We start from the raw sequence: 20,404 nt of genomic DNA on the forward strand, positions 1-20,404 counted from the left end.
GGCCCTCACTAGGAGCACTTCTCAGACTTGTTCGGGACTGTCTGCTCATCTCTGCTGCAGAGAGTTAATCTGATCGCAGAGCTTCAAAACTCACGTCTGTCCTAGTGACTCTCAAATCCAAATGTGAAATCCACATTTTTCGCACGACTGCTTTTATCCGGGTGTCTCCAGGTCCCAGCAGGAACTTCCTACGGGGCATCCTCTGTCTCTTCTCACCCAGCGTGTCCTAAACCTGCTCCCTGCACTCTCCCTACGGCCGCCCGGGCTCCACTCACTCCTCCCACAGGAATACAACTGCCACCTTTTTCTTGGCACATGAGTGCATGGAATAAAAAATTCTGAGTGTGTCCAACTTCTGACAAATCCCCTTAAAGAGAAAGAGTGGTCCTTCTTCGCTCCTCCTTTCTGCCTTCCAGCTAGAATGAGGTTGAACGGTGGCTCCCCAGCAGCACTGCAGACAATGTAGGCGAAAGCCACACCCAGGGCTGGTGGACAGGGCATCAGGTGAGCCCAGTGAGTCCAAGAAACGAAGCTAGATGGGCAAGCTCCAACTTTTACATAAGAAAATAAACCAGGGGTGCTTAAGTCACCATTAGTTTCGGGTTTCTATGCACAAAGGTAATCTTAAACACCTCCTCAACTGCAATGACTATGTGTCAATACAGCTACCATCCTCATAGACACCTGGTTGATACCACAGAGAATCTCACCACCTTCTTTCTCAACCCCTGTTACCCAACAGGTTCCTGAGATAAAAATTATGTTTTCTACTTCCTAGTACCTAAATCCTCATCCTGTGCTTGAGGAACTCCATCTTAAGAGTCTTGTGAGAGTCCAAGGCTGCCTCCCACTATGGAAGCTGAAAACACAAAATACTTGCTCCTCAGCTCTCGCCCCACTCCCTCCCGCAGCCAGGATTCAGGTACATGGCCTTGGTATGCCTATTTGAAGCAGGAATTAGAGAAGAGCTGTGACAGTGCCAAGTCATTTCAGGTGGCAACGAGCAGCTTCAGGAGCATGGGGGCAGGTGCGGGGGAGATGGGGGGAGCCACAGTAGCAGCTTCCACCCGGCACCAACTCCAGCAGTGCTGGCAGTGGGAAAACTTGGGCGGGGCATGGCCAGTGGTCCTAATAAGGACACCTTTATGGATGCCTGGACTCTAGACCTGATTTTCCACCCATCTGGTAATGGTAAGTTCACCAAAGACCTTCAATAAATTCCTTTTCTGCATAAAATGGCCAGAGGCAATTTCTGTAATTTGTAACTAAACCCTAAATCCCACTAATGCATCAAGTACTACTAATTCTTCCCTTTTGTGCACATGTATTTTTTTCTCTTCATCTCACTGCTATTCCCTCTAACCAATTACTATCAAGTGTGAAGCCTCCTTGAAGGCAGGCATGTTCTAGCTCATTCTGCACGCTGCTGCCGAAGCAGACTCTTAGGACTGCACTCCTCGTGACATCATGCCCTCCCTGCGCCAATGCCTGGCTTCACTGCATGTTCTACCGTGCACACCATTTGAACACAGTCTATGCTATTCTCCCTCAGCCAGGCAGAGAACAGTGTCAGACTGTAAGTACTAGATTATGCGTGGCTTTTCAGAATGTGTGGGGATGGGGTGTGTGGGAGCAGGGATGGGCAGACAGGGAAAACATTACATTGTTATAGCCTCATTTCAGTAACCTTAAGATGCCTCTTACAACCATGATAAGATGACACACCTTCAGAACCCCAAGAGAACATGGTTTGAATTTGAATACATATTGTTTTGGTTCTCAATAATCACTTGTCACTTCCTCCTCCCACATCAACTAACAAGTGACTGTATTGCCCCATAATGAATTTGATAACTGCAAATTAATTATTCAAGACAGGTTTACCTAACCCTATCACATAAATTAATTCACAAAGACTAATGACATTCATGCTGCTCTGTAACTAGAACTGTGCTTCATTCACAGACATCAATTTTAGAATGCCCCAATCCACAGACTCCAAAAGTAGAGTGCTGAATTTATCCTGCCTGCTAGGTAAATAGAAATAAATGAATTCTGACAATTACTAAGATTGCCAGATAAATACTGAAACACAACTGTTACGAGTTTCTTTTTAAATGCACGTGCCTATTTACTCACATAACACAATGGAAATCACCAGTAAGAGTCATTTGTTCTGTAGCTCAAAGCCAGAAAGGACATATTCTGAGACTCACACGTTGTTTTCCCCCTGGCTCCTGGTGTGGTACGTTCGCCGTCCTGCTGTCTTCCCATTCCGTAATTCCACAGCAGGCAGTTCTTTGAAATAACAGCAAAACTGCTCAATGTTACTATTTTAAAAGGAAGGAAAGAAAATAATTTTTTAAATGTCCTAGGACCTGTAAAGAAAGTACTATGAGACTCACATATGGATTCTGAAAATGTGATCTATTTCTCATTAAAGTGGTATTCAATGGAATCTCTTACATCATGTTTCTTTATTAAGATTCCTCTTTTGTTCCCAGAAAACAATACAAGTAAGTGACTTTGCAAAAATAAAGAACAACCTTAAAGCAAACTCTCTGTTCCCAAAATCCTCAATCCCCCTTCCCATTCAGAGATTATCACCCTTTCTTTCTTTTCAGGGCTTTTGTTTCCAGGTGTTCAATAATTTCCTCCAGCAGAAGCAAACTATGAGAGCAACCATATTGTTTGAATATACTATACAGAGTAACAAGGAGAATTCAGTAGCAACTAGAATTTCTTATTCAAGTAAGAAAAGCTGAGAGCCAGTCCCTTTAAGGAGAGAGCACATGTGGCTTCTGGCCCTGGGAAAATAATTTATTCTGGTCTTTGACACCACATTAGAATCTGAAAGTACACAACTTTCTAAATAATCTCTTCTAGATAACTTAGGTCAGCCTTGTTGCCTGTTTTATTTTTCACTGCTCATCCTACACATTGAGGATCCTCTAAACATCTGATCTAATGACCATACTTAAGACTCAACTAATGACTGAACTGAGTTCTCTGAACAAGGTTCCTTACAGCCCAGGGGTCCGTGAACTGTGGCCCACAGGACAAATCTGGCCCTGGACCAGTGAGCTTTTCCATTTTTAAAGTGAGTTTTGTATTTTTAAAGAGTTGTGTAAAAGGGAGGGAAGTACTGAAAGGAGGAGGAAAATATGTGGAGGGCCTGGATGTGGCATGCAAAAATTAAAAATATTTATTTAATCTGGCCTTTTTCAGAAGTTTGCTGGCCTGTGGTCAAGCCTATTTAAGAAGTGACAGGAACTAAATAATAACTGCTAACAGTTATTTACTGCCAAGCACTGCTCTAAGCACTTTATGTAAATTATACACTATCTTCCCAGCTACTCTGTGAGGCAGACTATTATCCCCATTTCACTGATGAGAAAACCAAGGTACCGGGAACTGAGGTAACTTTTCCCCAGGTTACCAGGCTAGAGTCAGGGCCAGAGACAGAACCTGAACGTGGAGCCTTTGCTCTTAAGCATTCCACCAGAACTAACATTAGATAGTTGAGGTCTGACTGTAACATTACCTGAGCGACTGAAGGATGGCGTTCATGAAACACGTGTTCCCCAAATTCCGAAGGCCCGTGGCACAAATGGCAGTGGTGCTGCCCTGGAAAACGGAACGGGAGGCGCCCTCAGTGATGCCGAGAGAAGGCCAACTGTTTCAGACATCAAAGGGCAAAGGCCTGTATTTGAAACTCTAGCATCAAGCCAGGTTGGAATCAATCCTTTTCAGTCCAATGAATATTTCAAATTCTCTTTCTACTCTCTGTATAAGTGTCTGGATATTTTTAGAAGGCTGTTTCTGATCCTAGGACTGTTCTAAATGGAAACTTAATAGGAAATCAGCTTTAATAAGTACTATGGAGTACATGATGTAAAAACCAGGAAGGTCCTTAAAAGAAATAAGTTTAAGACTTCATGCCTTTATTATTGTTGTTATTTAGTGACTAAGTCGTGTCTGACTCTTTTGTGAACCCATGGACTGTAGACTACCAGGATCCTCTATCCATGGGATTCTCCAGGCAAGAATATTGGAGTGGGTTGCCATTTCCTTCTTCAGGGATTGTTCCTGACCCAGGAATCAAACCCGAACGTCCTGTATTAGCAGGTGTATTCTTTACCACTGAGCCACTTGGGAAGCCCTCACACCTTCAGAAGACTACTAAAGCTACTACAAAGTGGAAAAAATATAACTAAGGAACAAAACTTACCATAACTTCAGACCCACAGAATCTGCAGTAGGGACCTTTACCAGAAGGAAGCAAGGATCTCTGAGACCCTATGCAAAAGGGTAACAAGGTACGCGAGGAGGCCTTGAGAACAAATGCTCACTAAGGCACTGGAGCATGGTGGTAATCCTGATGGAAGGCAGGCACTGACAGACTCGCCGAGGCATTAGTCACATCGAGAGTCGTCAGTACCAGTGGCAAACACTTTGTGAAATATTCCAAATACAAGACATACGTTTAGAAAAGTTCATAAGGGGGTAACACGAATGTTAAGAGTTGTAATCAGTGACTAGACCTCAACCAATTCTTGTATTTGAATAAATTTTAATTACTTACATTTACTTTTAGTAACTTGCTGTTCAGTGATGAGTTTTCCAAAAGTTTTCTTTTCCTATGCCTGTCAGCTGTGAAAGCTGAGCTATTAAAACACAAACAGACAGACAATCAAAAAGACATTCCTACATACACACCACCCGCAGGACAGACAGCAAAGGTAGCCATGCTAAGCTTTGAGGGTACAGCCCTGGCTGACTGAGTAGCCAGGCCAGGGAGGGACCCATGAGGCCGCTGTGGCCCACCAGTACTTCAAGTACCAAGGAGTTCCACTTCCCCTGGAAATGCCCACTGCTCCTCCAGCAGGGTGGGACTAGAATCTGCCACCTCTGGGCACTTCCCAGAGAAGCTGGCCAGGTAGATGTGGTCTCTGAGACGGTCCCTCTCCTCCACCACTCTGTCTACCGATGGTGAATCTCCAAACAAGAGAATACACACACCACAGAAAAAAGGGAAACCCTGGTCCGACATGATTATTCTGACATTTAACATCAACTCTCAAATACTCTATTTCTTTCTTAATTTTGGTAAAGGTATCCTCTTTTGTTCGTATGTTGTAACAGATGATCACATAATCTGAGACTGTAGAATGATAAATACATTAGAGGTACACAGGCATACACCAAGTCCTTTGATTAACCTATGCTATGAAGCATGTTGTAAAACAGATCCTAAACAGCATAAATTCTGAATTAAAATTATTTAAAATTTTCACAATGAAAGACAGATTTTATTTGAAATTTATCAGAAAGTAATTCCCATCTTCAAAGGGTCACTTTAAAATGATGTATCAGGGAACTAATCCAAAGGAAGTATAAGTTACTATTATTAAACAACACAGACTTTTAAGTCTACCAACCCTTTTCCATCTTCCAAAATTATCAGGTTAATCCAAAGAAAATATGTGATTGTTTTTCTTTCCAGAATTTCCACATGAACTGCCTTGAGAGCAATAGATCTAGTGACAGTCAGCTGCTTCACATCTAAAAATATTCTTAGGAAAAACGTCTTCAGAACTGTACATGCCTCTCATACACTGATGACAAGTAAGAAGCGATCAACCCCACACGGAGTATGAAAGAGAAAGTGCCTTGGAAGTGAAAGTAGCTCAGTCACGTCAGACTCTTTGCGACCCCAAGGACTATACAGCCTGTGGAATTCTACAGGCCGGAATACTGGAGTGGGTAGCCTTTCCCTTCTCCAGGGGATCTTCCCAACCCAGGTCTCCCATGTTGCAGGCAGATTCTTCACCAGCTGAGCCATAAGGCAAGCCCATATGTAGTATAATGTCAAGTTATTCCTTTACAAATTCTGTGAGGAAAGAAGTTGAGTCACAAACACAGTGACAATGCCTATAGCTAACTTTTATTCAACTTATACAAATAAAGCCTTTAGCTTTCTAAAATATGTTATTAAATTTTACCATTGGTGATTCTCATAATGGCAGAATCCTTTAGATCCATGCTATTTAAGCCGCTCACTACATGTGGCTGCTGCTGCTGCTGCTAAGTGGCTTCAGTTGTGTCCGACTCTGTGTGACCCCAGAGACAGCAGCCCACCAGGCTCCCCCGTCCCTGGGATTCTCCAGGCAAGAACACTGGAGTGGGTTGCCATTTCCTTCTCCAGTGCATGAAAGTGAAAAGGGAAAGTGAAGTCGCTCAGTCGTGTCTAACTCTTAGCGACCCCATGGACTGCAGCCCACCATGCTCCTCCATCCATGGGATTTTCCAGGCAAGAGTACTGGAGTGGGGTGCCATTGCCTTCTCCGACATGTGGCTAGTAAATTTAAATTAATTCAACTTAAATAAAACATAGAATCCAGTTCCTCATCATGCTGGCTCATTTTCAAGTGCTCCACAGGCACACATGGCCAGTGGCTACACAGTGTGATTATACTAGGTTTCTGGTGCACAGTGCTGCTCTAGAGACACGCTGGACAGCTGATGCATCCGTCTGAGTCTGCATCCAGGCTCAGATGCAGTCATTGATATTCCATTGTAGCTTCCAGCACAGACTCAAGGTTATGTTTGAGAAACATCAAAATAAACTTAGATACTGTTTATCTACACAGAAGAAGGGTTGCAAGGTACATTTTTCAGTGGGGCCAAGGAGAAGTGAAGATAAAGCAGTCTGTGTTACCTTTTACCTAATGAAGTGGTCATTGGAAATAAAAGATTGGAAAGCCGCTTATATAAAAGCATGCAGGTTCTTCAAAGTCTTGTTCACCTTCTGACTTAGTTCTGATGAATCTGTCATTGAGATGACAGTCTTTTCTTAAGAGAAAACTCTAGGTGGCAAGGAGAAATAATTTGGGGGCTACCTCCTTCTATAACAAAGAATCAGGTTACTAACATCTTTACAATGATGTCATCACACCAGAGAGTGATGTTACAAAAACTACTGCAGGAATCTCCTACTTCACAGTTAACTGTGACAATTTCAGACTAAACTCCATAGTCTAGATCTGTGTGTCTACAGCTGTGTGGCCTAGACAGGGCTCCTGCTGCTCTGTTCAGATTGAGAGAAGGGAGGAAGCACTCTGAAAAAGTGAGGTGCCCCAACAGGACAAGCCAAAACGTCCTTAAATCCAAAGTGTTCTAATTAGTTTAGATTTTAAGGAAATCATTTCCTCCCTTTTCAGCTTATAATCTATATTTAGTCAGAAACATGCAGAGAGACTTTGGTTAACCACAGCTAGACAGTGTTTAACTTAGAGAACTCAGGTCATTCTCTATCACCACACAATGTAAAAATACCCCACTGGCTTTACATGTAAGTTTGCTAAAGGCCTCCCACTCCTGGCATGTTCTCACAATGCCATTTATAGATCAACTGTCACAATAAATTAGATGGCGCCTGATGATGGGGAGAGTTACACGGATTTCACCTGAGTCAGCAATCATTCCAGGACCCTGCTTCCACCCACTGTACCACCAAAGACACTGCCACTGGGCCTTCTGTTTACTGCTTGGATTTGGGCTCAGTGAATTGTATCTGACTAACCTATTTGGCTTCAGCAAAAAAAAAAAAAAAAAACTATTCACAGTAGTTTAATTTCTTTATGATGACAAAGCATTTCACAGCTTCCTATACTTTCAAGTGATAAATACTGGTCCTAACAAAAAAGAAAAAGAAGAAACTAGGATCTTCTGCTATCATATAGATGCAAAGGAAACAATAATATAATTAAACCTATTTTCCCTTAAAATTTATACATAAATTTCAGAGCTTCTAAGAAGACCCCATTAATACATTTGATAAGGATTTTCTAATATTTCAGGTAACCCTATAATGATTTTGGATCATTTTCTGCCCTTCCCTCGCACTAGCAAAACTCTCCTTGAAAATAAACTGAGAAACTTATAAGATGGTGGGTAGTAACTAAAAAACAGGCTCTGGAGCCTTGGACACAGTTTATGGAAAATACTAAATGAAATAAATGCTGAGTTATGACCACTGACAGTTTTCATATACCTAACTCCAAAGTTTATTTTGCTCACATTTCAATCACACTAAAAACATTGAGTGTGATGAGCTTATAGAACTCATCAACAAAAATCCCACTCAGAAATTCTGAAAGACCCCTCAACCCCATTCCACCCCTTCTTCCCCAAGGTCTATTACTTACTTTTCCAAGTTCTGTAAGTGTTCTCTGACTTTCTGTACCAGTCCCAGCTTGGTGTCATTAACCACAAAATCATCACAGCGATAACTGCAAGGAAAATATTAATCAGTGTGTGTAAAGAGCTTGAGGAAACCACAGTAATGAAATCACTAAACCCATGCTGCCAAGATGGTCACGTGGCTCTGTGAGCAGTTACAGTCAGCGGTGAGTTCAAAGAGGACTTAGAATCCACACTGGAATGTTTTTAAGGAGCCTTTTTTAAAAGCCACGTAGGCAATGAACACTACTTTCTTTTCACATTTTTATTCCAAAGCTCTTCAATTCCTCTTTGAAAATGAACTAGGCTGCGACATGTGTTATATTCCTTTTAGCGGTGCATAATACATGGAGAACGAAATACAAAGCACCAATTCTATTCATGTAGCATGAAGCCTAAAGCTTTAATGTGATCGCTCCCAACTCAAATTAATGGGGAGAAGAGATGTAAGAAAAAAGCAAGAAAAAGATAATTAACCTGTAGGGATATTTGAATTAAAAGCTATACATTTTACACGCCAGCCAAGCTCCTCTGTCCATGAAATTTTTCAGGCAAGACTACTGGGAGTGGGTTGCCATTCCCTTCTCCAGGGGATCTTCCTGACCCAGGGACAGAACTTGGGTCTCCTACACTGCAGGCAGATTCTTTACTGTTTGAGCCACCAGAGAAGCCCCTTTTACACATAATTTAATTCAAATAAACTAAATTGAGAAGAATGAATCTTTTCATTCTGCAATGTTAGAAAACAAAAGTATAAAACAGTGGCTACGTTGTACAGTAAACAAACACTTTGATGAAAGATGTTTAAGATGTTCTTTAGAACTGATATTGTGTGTGTGTGTGTGTGTTAGCAAGTCAATAAGCAAATAATATAAGGAATCAGACATAATAAACTCTAACTTGTACATTAGCACTCAATTTTTTTTTTCCTGGAATATGGCCAATTTTAACTGAAACTTACAAGCTAGTACCAAAATATTCTTTTGAACTGCAGCTTCGTACAAAACCACTTATTAAAACTACCAAAGAATAATGACAATCACAATGCCATTCTTCTGAGCAAAATTTTGAATGCCTAGCAATTAGTAAAAATTAGGTCAAATCTAGCACAATCCAAAAATTATTTCCTACATACCTGAAACCAGGTTATTCAAAAATTGTAAAGAGGATGGGGGAAAGTAATTTGTTTAAAAAAATATTACACACGAAAACATGGCTTGTGTCTCTTAGTCACAATTTACACATGTAATTATTTAACAAGCCCCTCCCCCAAAATCTGACTATCTAATGCTGTCAACCAAGAGTCTCTAATATTTTCCAAGCTCCCATGGTCAATCCTTAACATTTCTACTAATAGCAAAAGCTACCATTCACATCCCAGACTGTTTCTCTTTGATCAAAGCCATCAGCAATAGGAGGAAAATAATTCTTCATTGGTTTTATAACAAATGCATAAAGCAATTAAATTCGTGGGAAGTTTCAGTTCCTTGCTTCTTCTCAGCATAAATGTTAAGAGGGTAAGGTCTACTCTCTAAATCTGGGATTAGGGCACTTGATTCCTCTGTGAATCCCAGGTATGCACTAGAGCATGCAACTGTATTGTTACCCTAATTCCTGCTCACATTCTCATTCTAGATTGGCATAAACATATACATGCACTTTGGCTAAAAGAATTACCCAGTGTTCAAAACAAAAACAACTCCAAACGCTACTGTTCATCTGGGGAATGAAGTCTAATAGCAAATTTAGATGACCTTTCACATATTTACATGCTGCTAGTCTATCTAATTGAAAAGTGAACCCCTTAACTTTCACACACACACACACAAATGGTTGCTTTGTTTAAAGAAACAAACTGCTTTAAATTATATGAAATAACTTTTTTCATATTAAAGTAATTCTTTTTGGTGTGACATGAATTCAGCCTTTAGCATTTGTTAAAGGAACATTTTCATGTGTTGAAACAGATTTATTTATGGCCTTGCTCCATTCTGAACTAATCTGCCTTAACTGGGTCTATTTACTTCATCTCTTTTGAGTGTTCATCATTAAAGTGAGTAAGTTGCTCTAGGCTCTAGAGCTGTGCTATTGTGGCATGGCTATTTTTCTGTTACTTTTCTATGCACTAATGAAGCACTATAAAGTGCTTATTTCAATATTTTATGCAGAAAGCAGAAGTTACAGTGATACCTACATAAACTGTAATTTGTAGTTAAATTGAAATATTTATTTTAATTATAATACAATTAAATTAGTTTTCTGGCTCAAAAACTAAGAATGAAAAAAATTTTTTAACTTCAAATTAAGGCACGCTAATGAGGTAGAATCGAGTGTAATTTTCCTAAGAATGGCAATTATGATTTAACACAGCAGAGCCAAATTAATAAGCTGTGCATAAAAAAGTTTTAAGATAATAGACAATGTTGAGTCATTTTCAGCAAATGCGTAGTAATTTAACAAGAAGCTGCCTCTCTACAGTCAAAATATAATCAATGAACTCTGTCACAATGAAATCAGAATGAAATATGTAACAAAATGATTTCTCATTGACTTTAGGGATTTGATCTTACAATTCTGGCAAGCTACAAAACAGCCTGAATTCTTGCTCAAGAAAGAAAACCATTTTTAGATGGAGAGATGAAACATTAATTTATTATTTCAGTTAAGGGAATTATGTTTTAAAATTTGAGAGATCACAAAGGATATTTTACAAAAAGTCAAAGATCTTCAGTTGATTCACCAAAAACTGATTTAACATTTGAAAACTATAAATACTTTTATTTTTAGCTTTAGGTAAGTTTTACAAGAGACAGTGGCCAATGAATACTTAGGGTACATTTTGTCTCAAATGACTTCCAAATTGAAATGTCTACTTGCAACCTTCAGTTCAGTTCAGTCACTCAGTCGTGTCCGACTCTTTGCGACCCCATGAACCGCAGCACGCCAGGCCTCCCTGTCCATCACCAACTCCCGGAGTTTACTCAAACTCATATCCATCAAGTCGGTGATGCCATCCAGCCATCTCATCCTCTGTCGTCCCCTTCTCCTGTCCCCAATCCCTCCCAGCATCAGGGTCTTTTCCAGTGAGTCAACTTTTCGCATGAGGTGACCAAAGTACTGGAGTTTCAGCTTTAGCATCAGTCCTTCCAATGAACACCCAGGATTGATCTCCTTTAGAATGGACTGGTTGGATCTCCTTGCAGTCCAAGGGACTCGCAACAGTCTTCTCCAACACCACAGTTCAAAAGCATCAATTCTTCAGTGCTCAGCTTTCTTCACAGTCCAACTCTCACATCCATACATGACCACTGGAAAAACCATAACCTTGACTAGACGGACCTATGTTGGCAAAGTAATGTCTCTGCTTTTCAATATGCTATCTAGGTTGGTCATACCTTTCCTTCCAAGGAGTAAGTGTCTTTTAATTTCATGGCTGCAATCACCATCTGCAGTGATTCTGGAGCCCAGAAAAATAAAGTCTGACACTGTTTCCACTGTTTCCCCATCTATTTCCAATGAAGGGATGGGACCAGATGCCAGGATCTTTGTTTTCTGAATGTTGAGCTTTAAGCCAACTTTTTCACTCTCCTCTTTCACTTTCATCAAGAGGCTTTTTAGTTCCTCTTCACTTTCTGCCATAAGGGTGGTGTCATCTGCATATCTGAGGTTATTGATATTTCTCCCGGCAATCTTGATTCCAGCTTGTGCTTCTTCCAGTCCAGCGTTTCTCATGATGTACTCTGCATAGAAGTTAAATAAGCAGGGTGACAATATACAGCCTTGATGTACTCCTTTTCCTATTTGGAACCAGTCTGTTTTTCCATGTCCAGTTCTAACTGTTGCTTCCTGACCTGCCTTAAAAGCAATCAAACTCATGTTGCAAATGTTTTTTAATCTTTTACATCTGTCACTTTCAGTTAGATAGGAAAAAGCTACTTTCTATCAACACAAACAAGAACCAGTTATGTGGGATCAAAACTCCAGATTTATTGGAATTAATTCCCTTATTTGATCAACTTCATGTTAACATACTGAAAATATTTGTGCTCTGGACTGTATCATGGGTGCAGTTACTAAAATTGTGCAGTTCCTAAAACTGTTCAGTATACATGTACAAATGCTCTGACTCATCACCAGTGGAACTGTTTTAAGAGACAGAAGATAATGAATTCAATGACTACATGCTCTTTGCCAATATTCACTGCTTGAGTCATGGCAGATTTTACAAAGGTTTACGTTCTGTTAGGTCTAATTCAAGATTTTCTTGAATCAAAAGGAACACCTGCCAATATCCAACATAAGAGAAAACACCACCCCATGACCTACATTTGTTACCTACAGCACAGTGCACGTGAAGGAGCTGAATTTAAAGATCCAAGGAGAGAGGAAAAGCTTGTTTTTGACACAGCTAGACAGGTATGAGAATTTATGTACAAATTTAAACTATTCATACTATAAATTAATAATGGTTTTACACATTTCAACATGAACAAATATGCAAGAGATTTTAAATGCAATAGCATTATGTAAGTTGGCTCTAATAGCTACAAGAAAAATTGAAGAATGCTTTGTTGACATGAATAAATTTAGAGCTGATTTTCAGTTTATATAATGGCCCTTTGAATTTGATATTGATAATACTGAGTTGTTACAAGAGTGAGTGGATTTACCTAACTTAGATACAGTTTTGAAACTGATATGCTTTTGCTTCAGTCAATTATTCTAAAAAAAAAGATGTCGGTCCTGTCAATACAGATATCAAGTATTAAAGAAAATGGGGGTTTTGGGGGGGTACTTTATTGGAAAAAATTTTAATATTGTTTGGAATCTACATTTTCAATGGCAACTCTTATGACTGAATACAGATCAAGCATTTCTCATGAAAAGTTAGCATCTGAATGGAAAGGTGCTATATGTGTAAAATATCACACTGGATTCTGAAGGTTTCATATTTCAAAAAAAGATACAAACCATCTCTAATAATTCTACATGGATTACAACATTGACATGGTAATACTGGGTTCACCAAAAAGTTCATTCAGGTTTTTCCATAAGATCTTAGAGGGTCAATATATGCAAGACCTTATGACAAAACCAGAACAAACTTTCTGGCCACCCAACATTTTGGATAACCAGGTTAAATAAAATATACAATTTAAATGAATTTACCTGTTTGTCTTTGCTTTTTTATTATGGCTACTAGAAAATTTTGTATTACATACGTGATGAATTATTTCTCTTGGACAGGACTGCTGGCCTAGAAAATATCTAAGACACTGGCTGCTCTACTATTCTAAAATACTACCATTGTCATAAAGAGGTAAGAAGTATAACTTCAATGAACTAGAAGAAATCAATTGATTTTGGCTGAATTTGGTCTGTCTTAAAAAATTTTAGGATTTCACAATTGTCCTTATTTCCAAGAGTAGACTTCAGAAATTCTTACAGTCACTAAGAAGGACATTTATCTCTAGGCTTCTAACTTTCATCCTGTCTGAATTCATCACACTGTACAAGCATCATCTGATGACGACGATGAAAGGAAAGCACCTGCTTCCACAGGTCGAAACTCCCAGGGGCGCCTGGCACGTGGTACAGGGTCAGTAAATGTCGGCTTCCTTCCATTGTGTAACCAGGGCTGCCTTGTAACACACCCTTCTCTAGCTGCCCCCATTCCCTCTGTTTTGATTTCTTCTTCCTCCCTGGCCCAGAGGTCAAAAGAAAGTAAGTAACAAAAGTAGGAAATAAATAAGGATTTAAATGCTATCTGGTGCCTTAGCCTTGAGCTGAGACACTGCTTTCAAACTGGAAACTCTCTCATTAATACTGGCATTAAAAAGTCCCAAGACAAACAGAAGAATTTAAAGTAAACAAGTTCTAGGAATCTCTTCCTGGTTTGCAATTGTGTTGATGATATTAGGTCAGAATTATGGTTGCCTCTAACACCTGAAAAAAAATGAGCCACCATTCTTGGTTTTCCCTCCAAGGAGACTACACCAGAATAAGTAGAAAGGAGTACATAACTTGTACGCTGTGTTCCAGAGCTTCTAGACTGGGCATCAGAAACCTGGAAGGCATGTCCCATTTTGAATAAATATTGTTATAAAATAGGGCTAAATGTCTTAAGGTGAAAATACACCTGGGTCCCAAAATGTAACTGAAATAATATAAAAAGGTGTTCTCTTTTTCTTCTTTCTACTGAGAAACTGGAGCTGAGGTGCAGGTTTTGGCATCTCTTCATTCATATAAATAGGACTTCATGTGTCTAACAAACAAAAGTCAGATCAGATCAGATCAGATCAGTCGCTCAGTCGTGTCCGACTCTTTGAGACCCCATGAATCACAGCACACCAGGCCTCCCTGTCCATCACCAACTCTCGGAATTCATTCAGACTCACGTCCATCGAGTCAGTGATGCCATCCAGCCATCTCATCCTCTGTCGTCCCCTTCTCCTCCTGCCCCCAAGCCCTCCCAGCATCAGAGTCTTTTCCAATAAGTCAACTCTTCGCATGAGGTGGCCAAAGTACTGGAGTTTCAGCTTTAGCATCAGTCCTTCCAAAGAAATCCCAGGGCTGATCTCCTTTAGAATGGACTGGTTGGATCTCCTTGCAGTCCAAGGGACTCTCAAGAGTCTTCTCCAACACCACAGTTCAAAAGCATCAATTCTTTGATGCTCAGCCTTCTTCATAGTCCAACTCTCACATCCATACATGACCACAGGAAAAACCATAGCCTTGACTAGACGAACCTTTGTTGGCCAAGTAATGTCTCTGCTTTTGAATATGCTATCTAGGTTGGTCATAACTTTCCTTCCAAGGAGTAAGCGTCTTTTTTTTTTTTTAACTTTACAATATTGTATTGGTTTTGCCATATATCGAAATGAATCCGCCACAGGTATACATATGTTCCCCATCCTGAACCCTCCTCCCTCCTCCCTCCCCATACCATCCCTCTGGGTCGTCCCAGTGCACCAGCCCCAAGCATCCAGTATCGTGCATCGCACCTTGACTGGTGACTCATTTCATATATGATATTATACATATTTCAATGCCATTCTCCCAAATCATCCCACCCTCTTCCTCTCCCACAGAGTCCAAAAGGCTGTTCTGTACATCAGTGTCTCTTTTGCTGTCTCGTATACAGGGTTATTGTTACCATCTTTCTAAATTCCATATATATGCATTAGTATACTGTACTGGTGTTTTTCTTTCTGGCTTACTTCACTCTGTATAATAGGCTCCAGTTTCATCCACCTCATTAGAACTGATTCAAATGTATTCTTTTTAATGGCTGAGTAATACTCCATTGTGTATATGTACCACAGCTTTCTTATCCATTCATCTGCTGATGGACATCTAGGTTGCTTCCATGTCCTGGCCATTATAAAGTGCTGTGATGAACATTGGGGTACACGTGTCTCTTTCAATTCTGGTTTCCTCAGTGTGTATGCCCAGCAGTGGCGTCTTTTAATTTCATGGCTGCAATCACCATCTCCAGTGATTTTGGAGCCCAGAAAAATAAAGTCTGACACTGTTTCCACTGTTTCCCCACCTATTTCCCATGAAGTGATGGGACCAGATGCCATGATCTTCGTTTTCTGAATGTTGAGCTTTAAGCCAACTTTTTCACTCTCCACTTTCACTTTCATCAAGAGGCTCTTTAGTTCCTCTTCACTTTCTGCCATAAGGGTGGTATCATCTGCATATCTGAGGTTATTGATATTTCTCCCGGCATTCTTGATTCCAGCTTGTGTTTCTTCCAGCCAACTTTTAGGCTATTGAATTAATACTAAAGCAAGTTTAAATTTCATGATTTTAGGTGATTCTTCAAGTAAAGATGGGCTATACCTCTACTAGACTACTTGTCTGATACAGAGAACATTTACTTCTGTATTTACTGAAAAGAAAGAAATGCTTAAGAAAATTGAAGTAAACTGGACACTAAAGACAAAATATAATACTTAAGAAATCATATTAGACAACATGTTAGAGATGTTAGATAAGAAAATGAGATATAAAAAGGCAAAGAAGGAAGATTCTTATCTTTCTCTACTTATAACATGTTGAGACAAAGTATACTATCATCTCAGCTATGTAAAAATTAGTCTCAACCCAAATTCCTTGAACCAAACTTGATGCTAGTTTTAAAGTATTTTAAACCAATAGTTAATAAACTGATTAAATGTAGAGTAGGGTATTATATACATACTGTTGTTCAAAGCAGGAGATATGCAAATAATTTTACCACCTTGCACCAGGTAGCAGGTAAATTTTCATAAGAAATACCAATTATTTATACTATTAAATAATTTGGTAAAAAAAAAAAGTGGATAATAATTTCAAATTCTGCTACTCTAATACCAAAAGGGGGGGGGGGCAAAAAAAAAATCACTTCATGGCAAATAGGTGGGGAAGCAATGGAAACAGTGATAGACTATTTTTGGGGGGGCTCCAAAATCACTGAAATGGTGACTGCAGCCATGAAATTAAAAGACGCTTGGAAGAAAAGTTATGACTAACCTAGACAGCATATTAAAAAGCAGAGACATTACTTTGCCAACAAAGGTCTGTCTAGTCAAAGCTATGATTTTTCCAGTAGCCAAGTATGGATGTGAGAGTTGGACTATAAAGAAAGCTGAGCACTGAAGAACTGATGCTTTTGAACTGTGGTGTTGGAGAAGATTCTTGAGAGTCCCTTGGACTGCAAGGAGATCCAAGCAGTCCATCCTAAAGGAAATCAATCCTGAATATTCATTGGAAGGACTGATGCTGAAGCTGAAACTCCAATACTTTGGATGCGAGGAACTGACTCACTGGAAAAGACCCTGATGCTGGGAAAGATTGAAGGTGGGAGGAGAATGGGATGACAGAGGATGAGATGGTTGGATGGCATTACGGACTCCATGGACACGAGTTTGAGTAAACGCTGGGAGTTGGTGATGGACAGGGAGGCCTGGTGTGCTGAGGTCCATGGCGTCGCAAAGAGTTGGACATGACTGAATAACAAAATTGTCCAATTTCTTCATTACACTGATTTCTTAAGCATACATTTTCAGATTTTTTTTTCTAATTTCTAGTATTTAAAATCATGCCTAATCCTTTTCTATTTTTATTTCTATAACCTCCCCCAAACCCACATTTTTCCTCCTCCATCTCAACTAATAGTTTATCCTATACTTTGGTTATTTCTTTTCATATAATATTTGTCCCTGCCCTATCTAAGTACAATTACAGTCAAATCCATAAATAGCTGTAGCTGAATTAAGCTGTAGTATTTGATGGTCCTGCAATGTCGATCTTACCTAAATTTTCTTCTCTCTCATCTTTCCCTCACAATCTTTCCTTTCACTTCAGTGTTACCTTCTTTACGCTTAGATTTCAGCTTTCATTCCACACATCAACAACCCCCGTACCCTCCCTCATTGCCATGTAGCACACCATTCACTGTTTAACGGCAAAAAGTATTCCTCACTTGGTCATCCCCATCTGTACTTTATTTCCCCATTCTCCAAAAATTAAAACATGCAGCATGGCTCAATCATTTTCTCATCCTAAAATTTAATATGGGTCCACCTCCTTTTAAAAATTCTAATTTTAGAAACACTTGTCCATTAAGGCAAAATCTTTCAAATTATTTTCAATGGCTTCTAATGAGATTTAAAAATTAGCCACAAAACTGAACATCCACCACCCACAACACAGTTACACATGGCTGTCCTAATTAGAAATGTAAGGAAATCTAAATCAATATATGTATAGTATAAAAAATTTTTAGAAGAATGAGCTAGAGATGAAAGAAACTTTTAAAATGTCTTGCTATCCATATCTTTAATACTTTTGTTAAACCAGTATCTCAAAGTATAATATATACATAGGATGAGGTTTGACATTAATGATAATGGATATAAATTCGTATCTCATACAGTTTCGTAAACTTTTTGTCCGATTTATCAGATCTGATTGAAAGTGAAGGGGAAACGTGTTAGTCTCTCAGCTGTGTCCGACTCTTTGCGATCTCCTGGACAGTAGCCTGAAAGGCTCCTCCGTCCATGGAATTCTCCAGGCAAGAATATTGGAATGGGTTGCCATTTCCTTCTCCAGGGGATCGTCCCGACTCAGGGATCAAACCTGAGTCTGCTGCACTTCAGGCAGATTCTTAACCACTGAGCCACAGGGGAAGTCCTAATCACATCTGATTAGTCTGTGTTTTTATTTAGGTAGCCAAGATTTTTATTTTGTAATGTGTTTGATGAGCTCTAAGTAAGAATGTAGTATGTCAGCTTGCCTTTTCCTTTTTCACCAGTATTTGTGTTACTATCATTACTGTTTTCATCTTGAAGGATTTTTCCCTCGTAAAAATCTGTCCAAATGTTTATCCACTTGATGAGGGTTGATTTTTGGTAAAATAAAATAAATCCACATAACTGGGCAGACAAAAAACACAGCAGCATACTGCACAAGGCTAATAAAAGTGAACAAGGGTGAGGCCACCACACACGCAGCTGATTCAGGACTCTCTGCATGTAGCTCATGGCAGAACCATCTAGTCCACAGACCACTGGCAGTAGGTGTATTAAAATATTTGCCAAAGCTTTTTTTCAGAGTTCTGACATTTTCTTCCCATATGTTCCAGTACATTGTTTTAGAGACCAAGGCAATGGCACCCCACTCCAGTACTTTTGCCTAGAGAATCCCATGGACGGAGGAGCCTGGTGGGCTGCAGTCCATGGGGTTGCTAGAGTTGGGCACAACTGAGCGACTTCACTTTCACTTTTCACTTTCATGCATTGGAGAAGGAAATGGCAACCCACTCCAGTGTTCTTGCCTGGAGAATCCCAGGGACGGGAAGCCTGGTGGGCTGCCGTCTATGGGGTCGCACAGAGTCAGACACGACTAAAGCGACGCAGCAGCAGCAGCACTAAAAACTAGACTCCTAACATAGAGCTGGTTAGTTCTCAAATGAATATTTACTTATCGAATAAAAGCAACATATCCGCTATTCTGATCTTTCGGGATGTTGTTCACATTATGTCCGAGGATCATCATGGTCATCAGTTCCTGTCTCCAGGGAAAATTTTTGAAGGCGAAAACTTAAGGGGGAAAGGAACTGCTTGTAATGCCAAATCTTCTTCAAAAAGGATCTATATCTTTGCTTTGGTGTCTTTCTTTAATACACTTATTCCTAGATTTAGTTTGTAATTTTTGTCCTATATTGAACGCTTTTTTGTTCGTCATTTCCATTTTTAACTAATGAAGAGAAACCTGTTAGTTTTTGTATATTTATCGTGTATCACAAAGGAGATCAGTCCTGGGTGTTCATTGGAAAGCCTGATGTTGAAGCTGAAACTCTAATACTTTGGCCACCTGATGCCAAGAGCTGACTTATTTGAAAAGACCCTGATGCTGGGAAAGATTGAGGGCAGGAGGAGAAGGGCAGACAGAGGATGAGATGGTTGGATGGCATCACCGACTCAATGGACGTGGGTTTGGGTGGACTCTGGGAGTTGGTGATGGACGGGGAGGCCTGGCATGCTGCGGTTCATGGGGTCACAAAGAGTCAGACACAACTGAGTGACTGAACTGAACTGACCATTTCAAAATTAATTACTAATTGCACTTGTTTTCTACTAAAGTCTCCCTGAGTTCTCTGGGCATTAAACAGTTTGAAAGCAGAAATAATTTGTTCTTTTCCAAATTTATACCAATTATTTACTTATTCTGTCTTATTTCAATGACTAGAACTGCAAAAGCAATGTTTAATAACAGTGGTGATGATGTAAGTAATGACTGGAAGTATTTGTCTTGTTTCTGATTTTCATGGAAACAGCTTTAGTATTTCATCAATTTGCATACGATGCTTGCTTTCTTTTAGGGGGACCATCCTATTTTAATAGTTTCCTTTTATTTCAATGTTATTAGTTTTTAAGAATCAGAAATTGTTTATTTATAAATGTACTTTTGCTTCTAATGGTACAATAATCTGGGATTTCCTTTAAAAATGAATGTGTTGGCAGACTTGTGAAACTGATTCAGTAATTACATATTTTTTTTTGACACATCTTCCTGGGTTAGACTGGCTTTAAGTTATACTTATTTACAACTGACATTTTCTTTTTGGAGTTTCTATTAAGATTTTTGTCTTACGGTTTTGAAAGTTTCA

General features: G+C 39.5%; 1 protein-coding gene across 4 annotated transcripts in view; it reads right to left on the reverse strand.

The window, feature by feature from the left end:
- Positions 1-20,404, reverse strand: part of USP3 (ubiquitin specific peptidase 3) — a 102,514-nt gene that overhangs the window by 45,097 nt on the left and 37,013 nt on the right. For all 4 annotated transcript variants that reach the window (XM_019968710.2, XM_070797443.1, XM_019968713.2 and 1 more), the window contains 4 exons: positions 8,211-8,294; positions 4,586-4,667; positions 3,545-3,627; positions 2,217-2,330 (listed from right to left, as the gene is read on the reverse strand). In XM_019968710.2, the coding sequence (XP_019824269.1) occupies positions 2,217-2,330; positions 3,545-3,627; positions 4,586-4,667; positions 8,211-8,294 (363 nt within the window). The remainder of the gene's footprint in view (positions 1-2,216; positions 2,331-3,544; positions 3,628-4,585; positions 4,668-8,210; positions 8,295-20,404) is intronic.

The sequence above is a fragment of the Bos indicus genome, chromosome 10 (genome assembly GCF_029378745.1).
Source record: "Bos indicus isolate NIAB-ARS_2022 breed Sahiwal x Tharparkar chromosome 10, NIAB-ARS_B.indTharparkar_mat_pri_1.0, whole genome shotgun sequence".
Lineage (NCBI taxonomy): Eukaryota > Metazoa > Chordata > Mammalia > Artiodactyla > Bovidae > Bos > Bos indicus.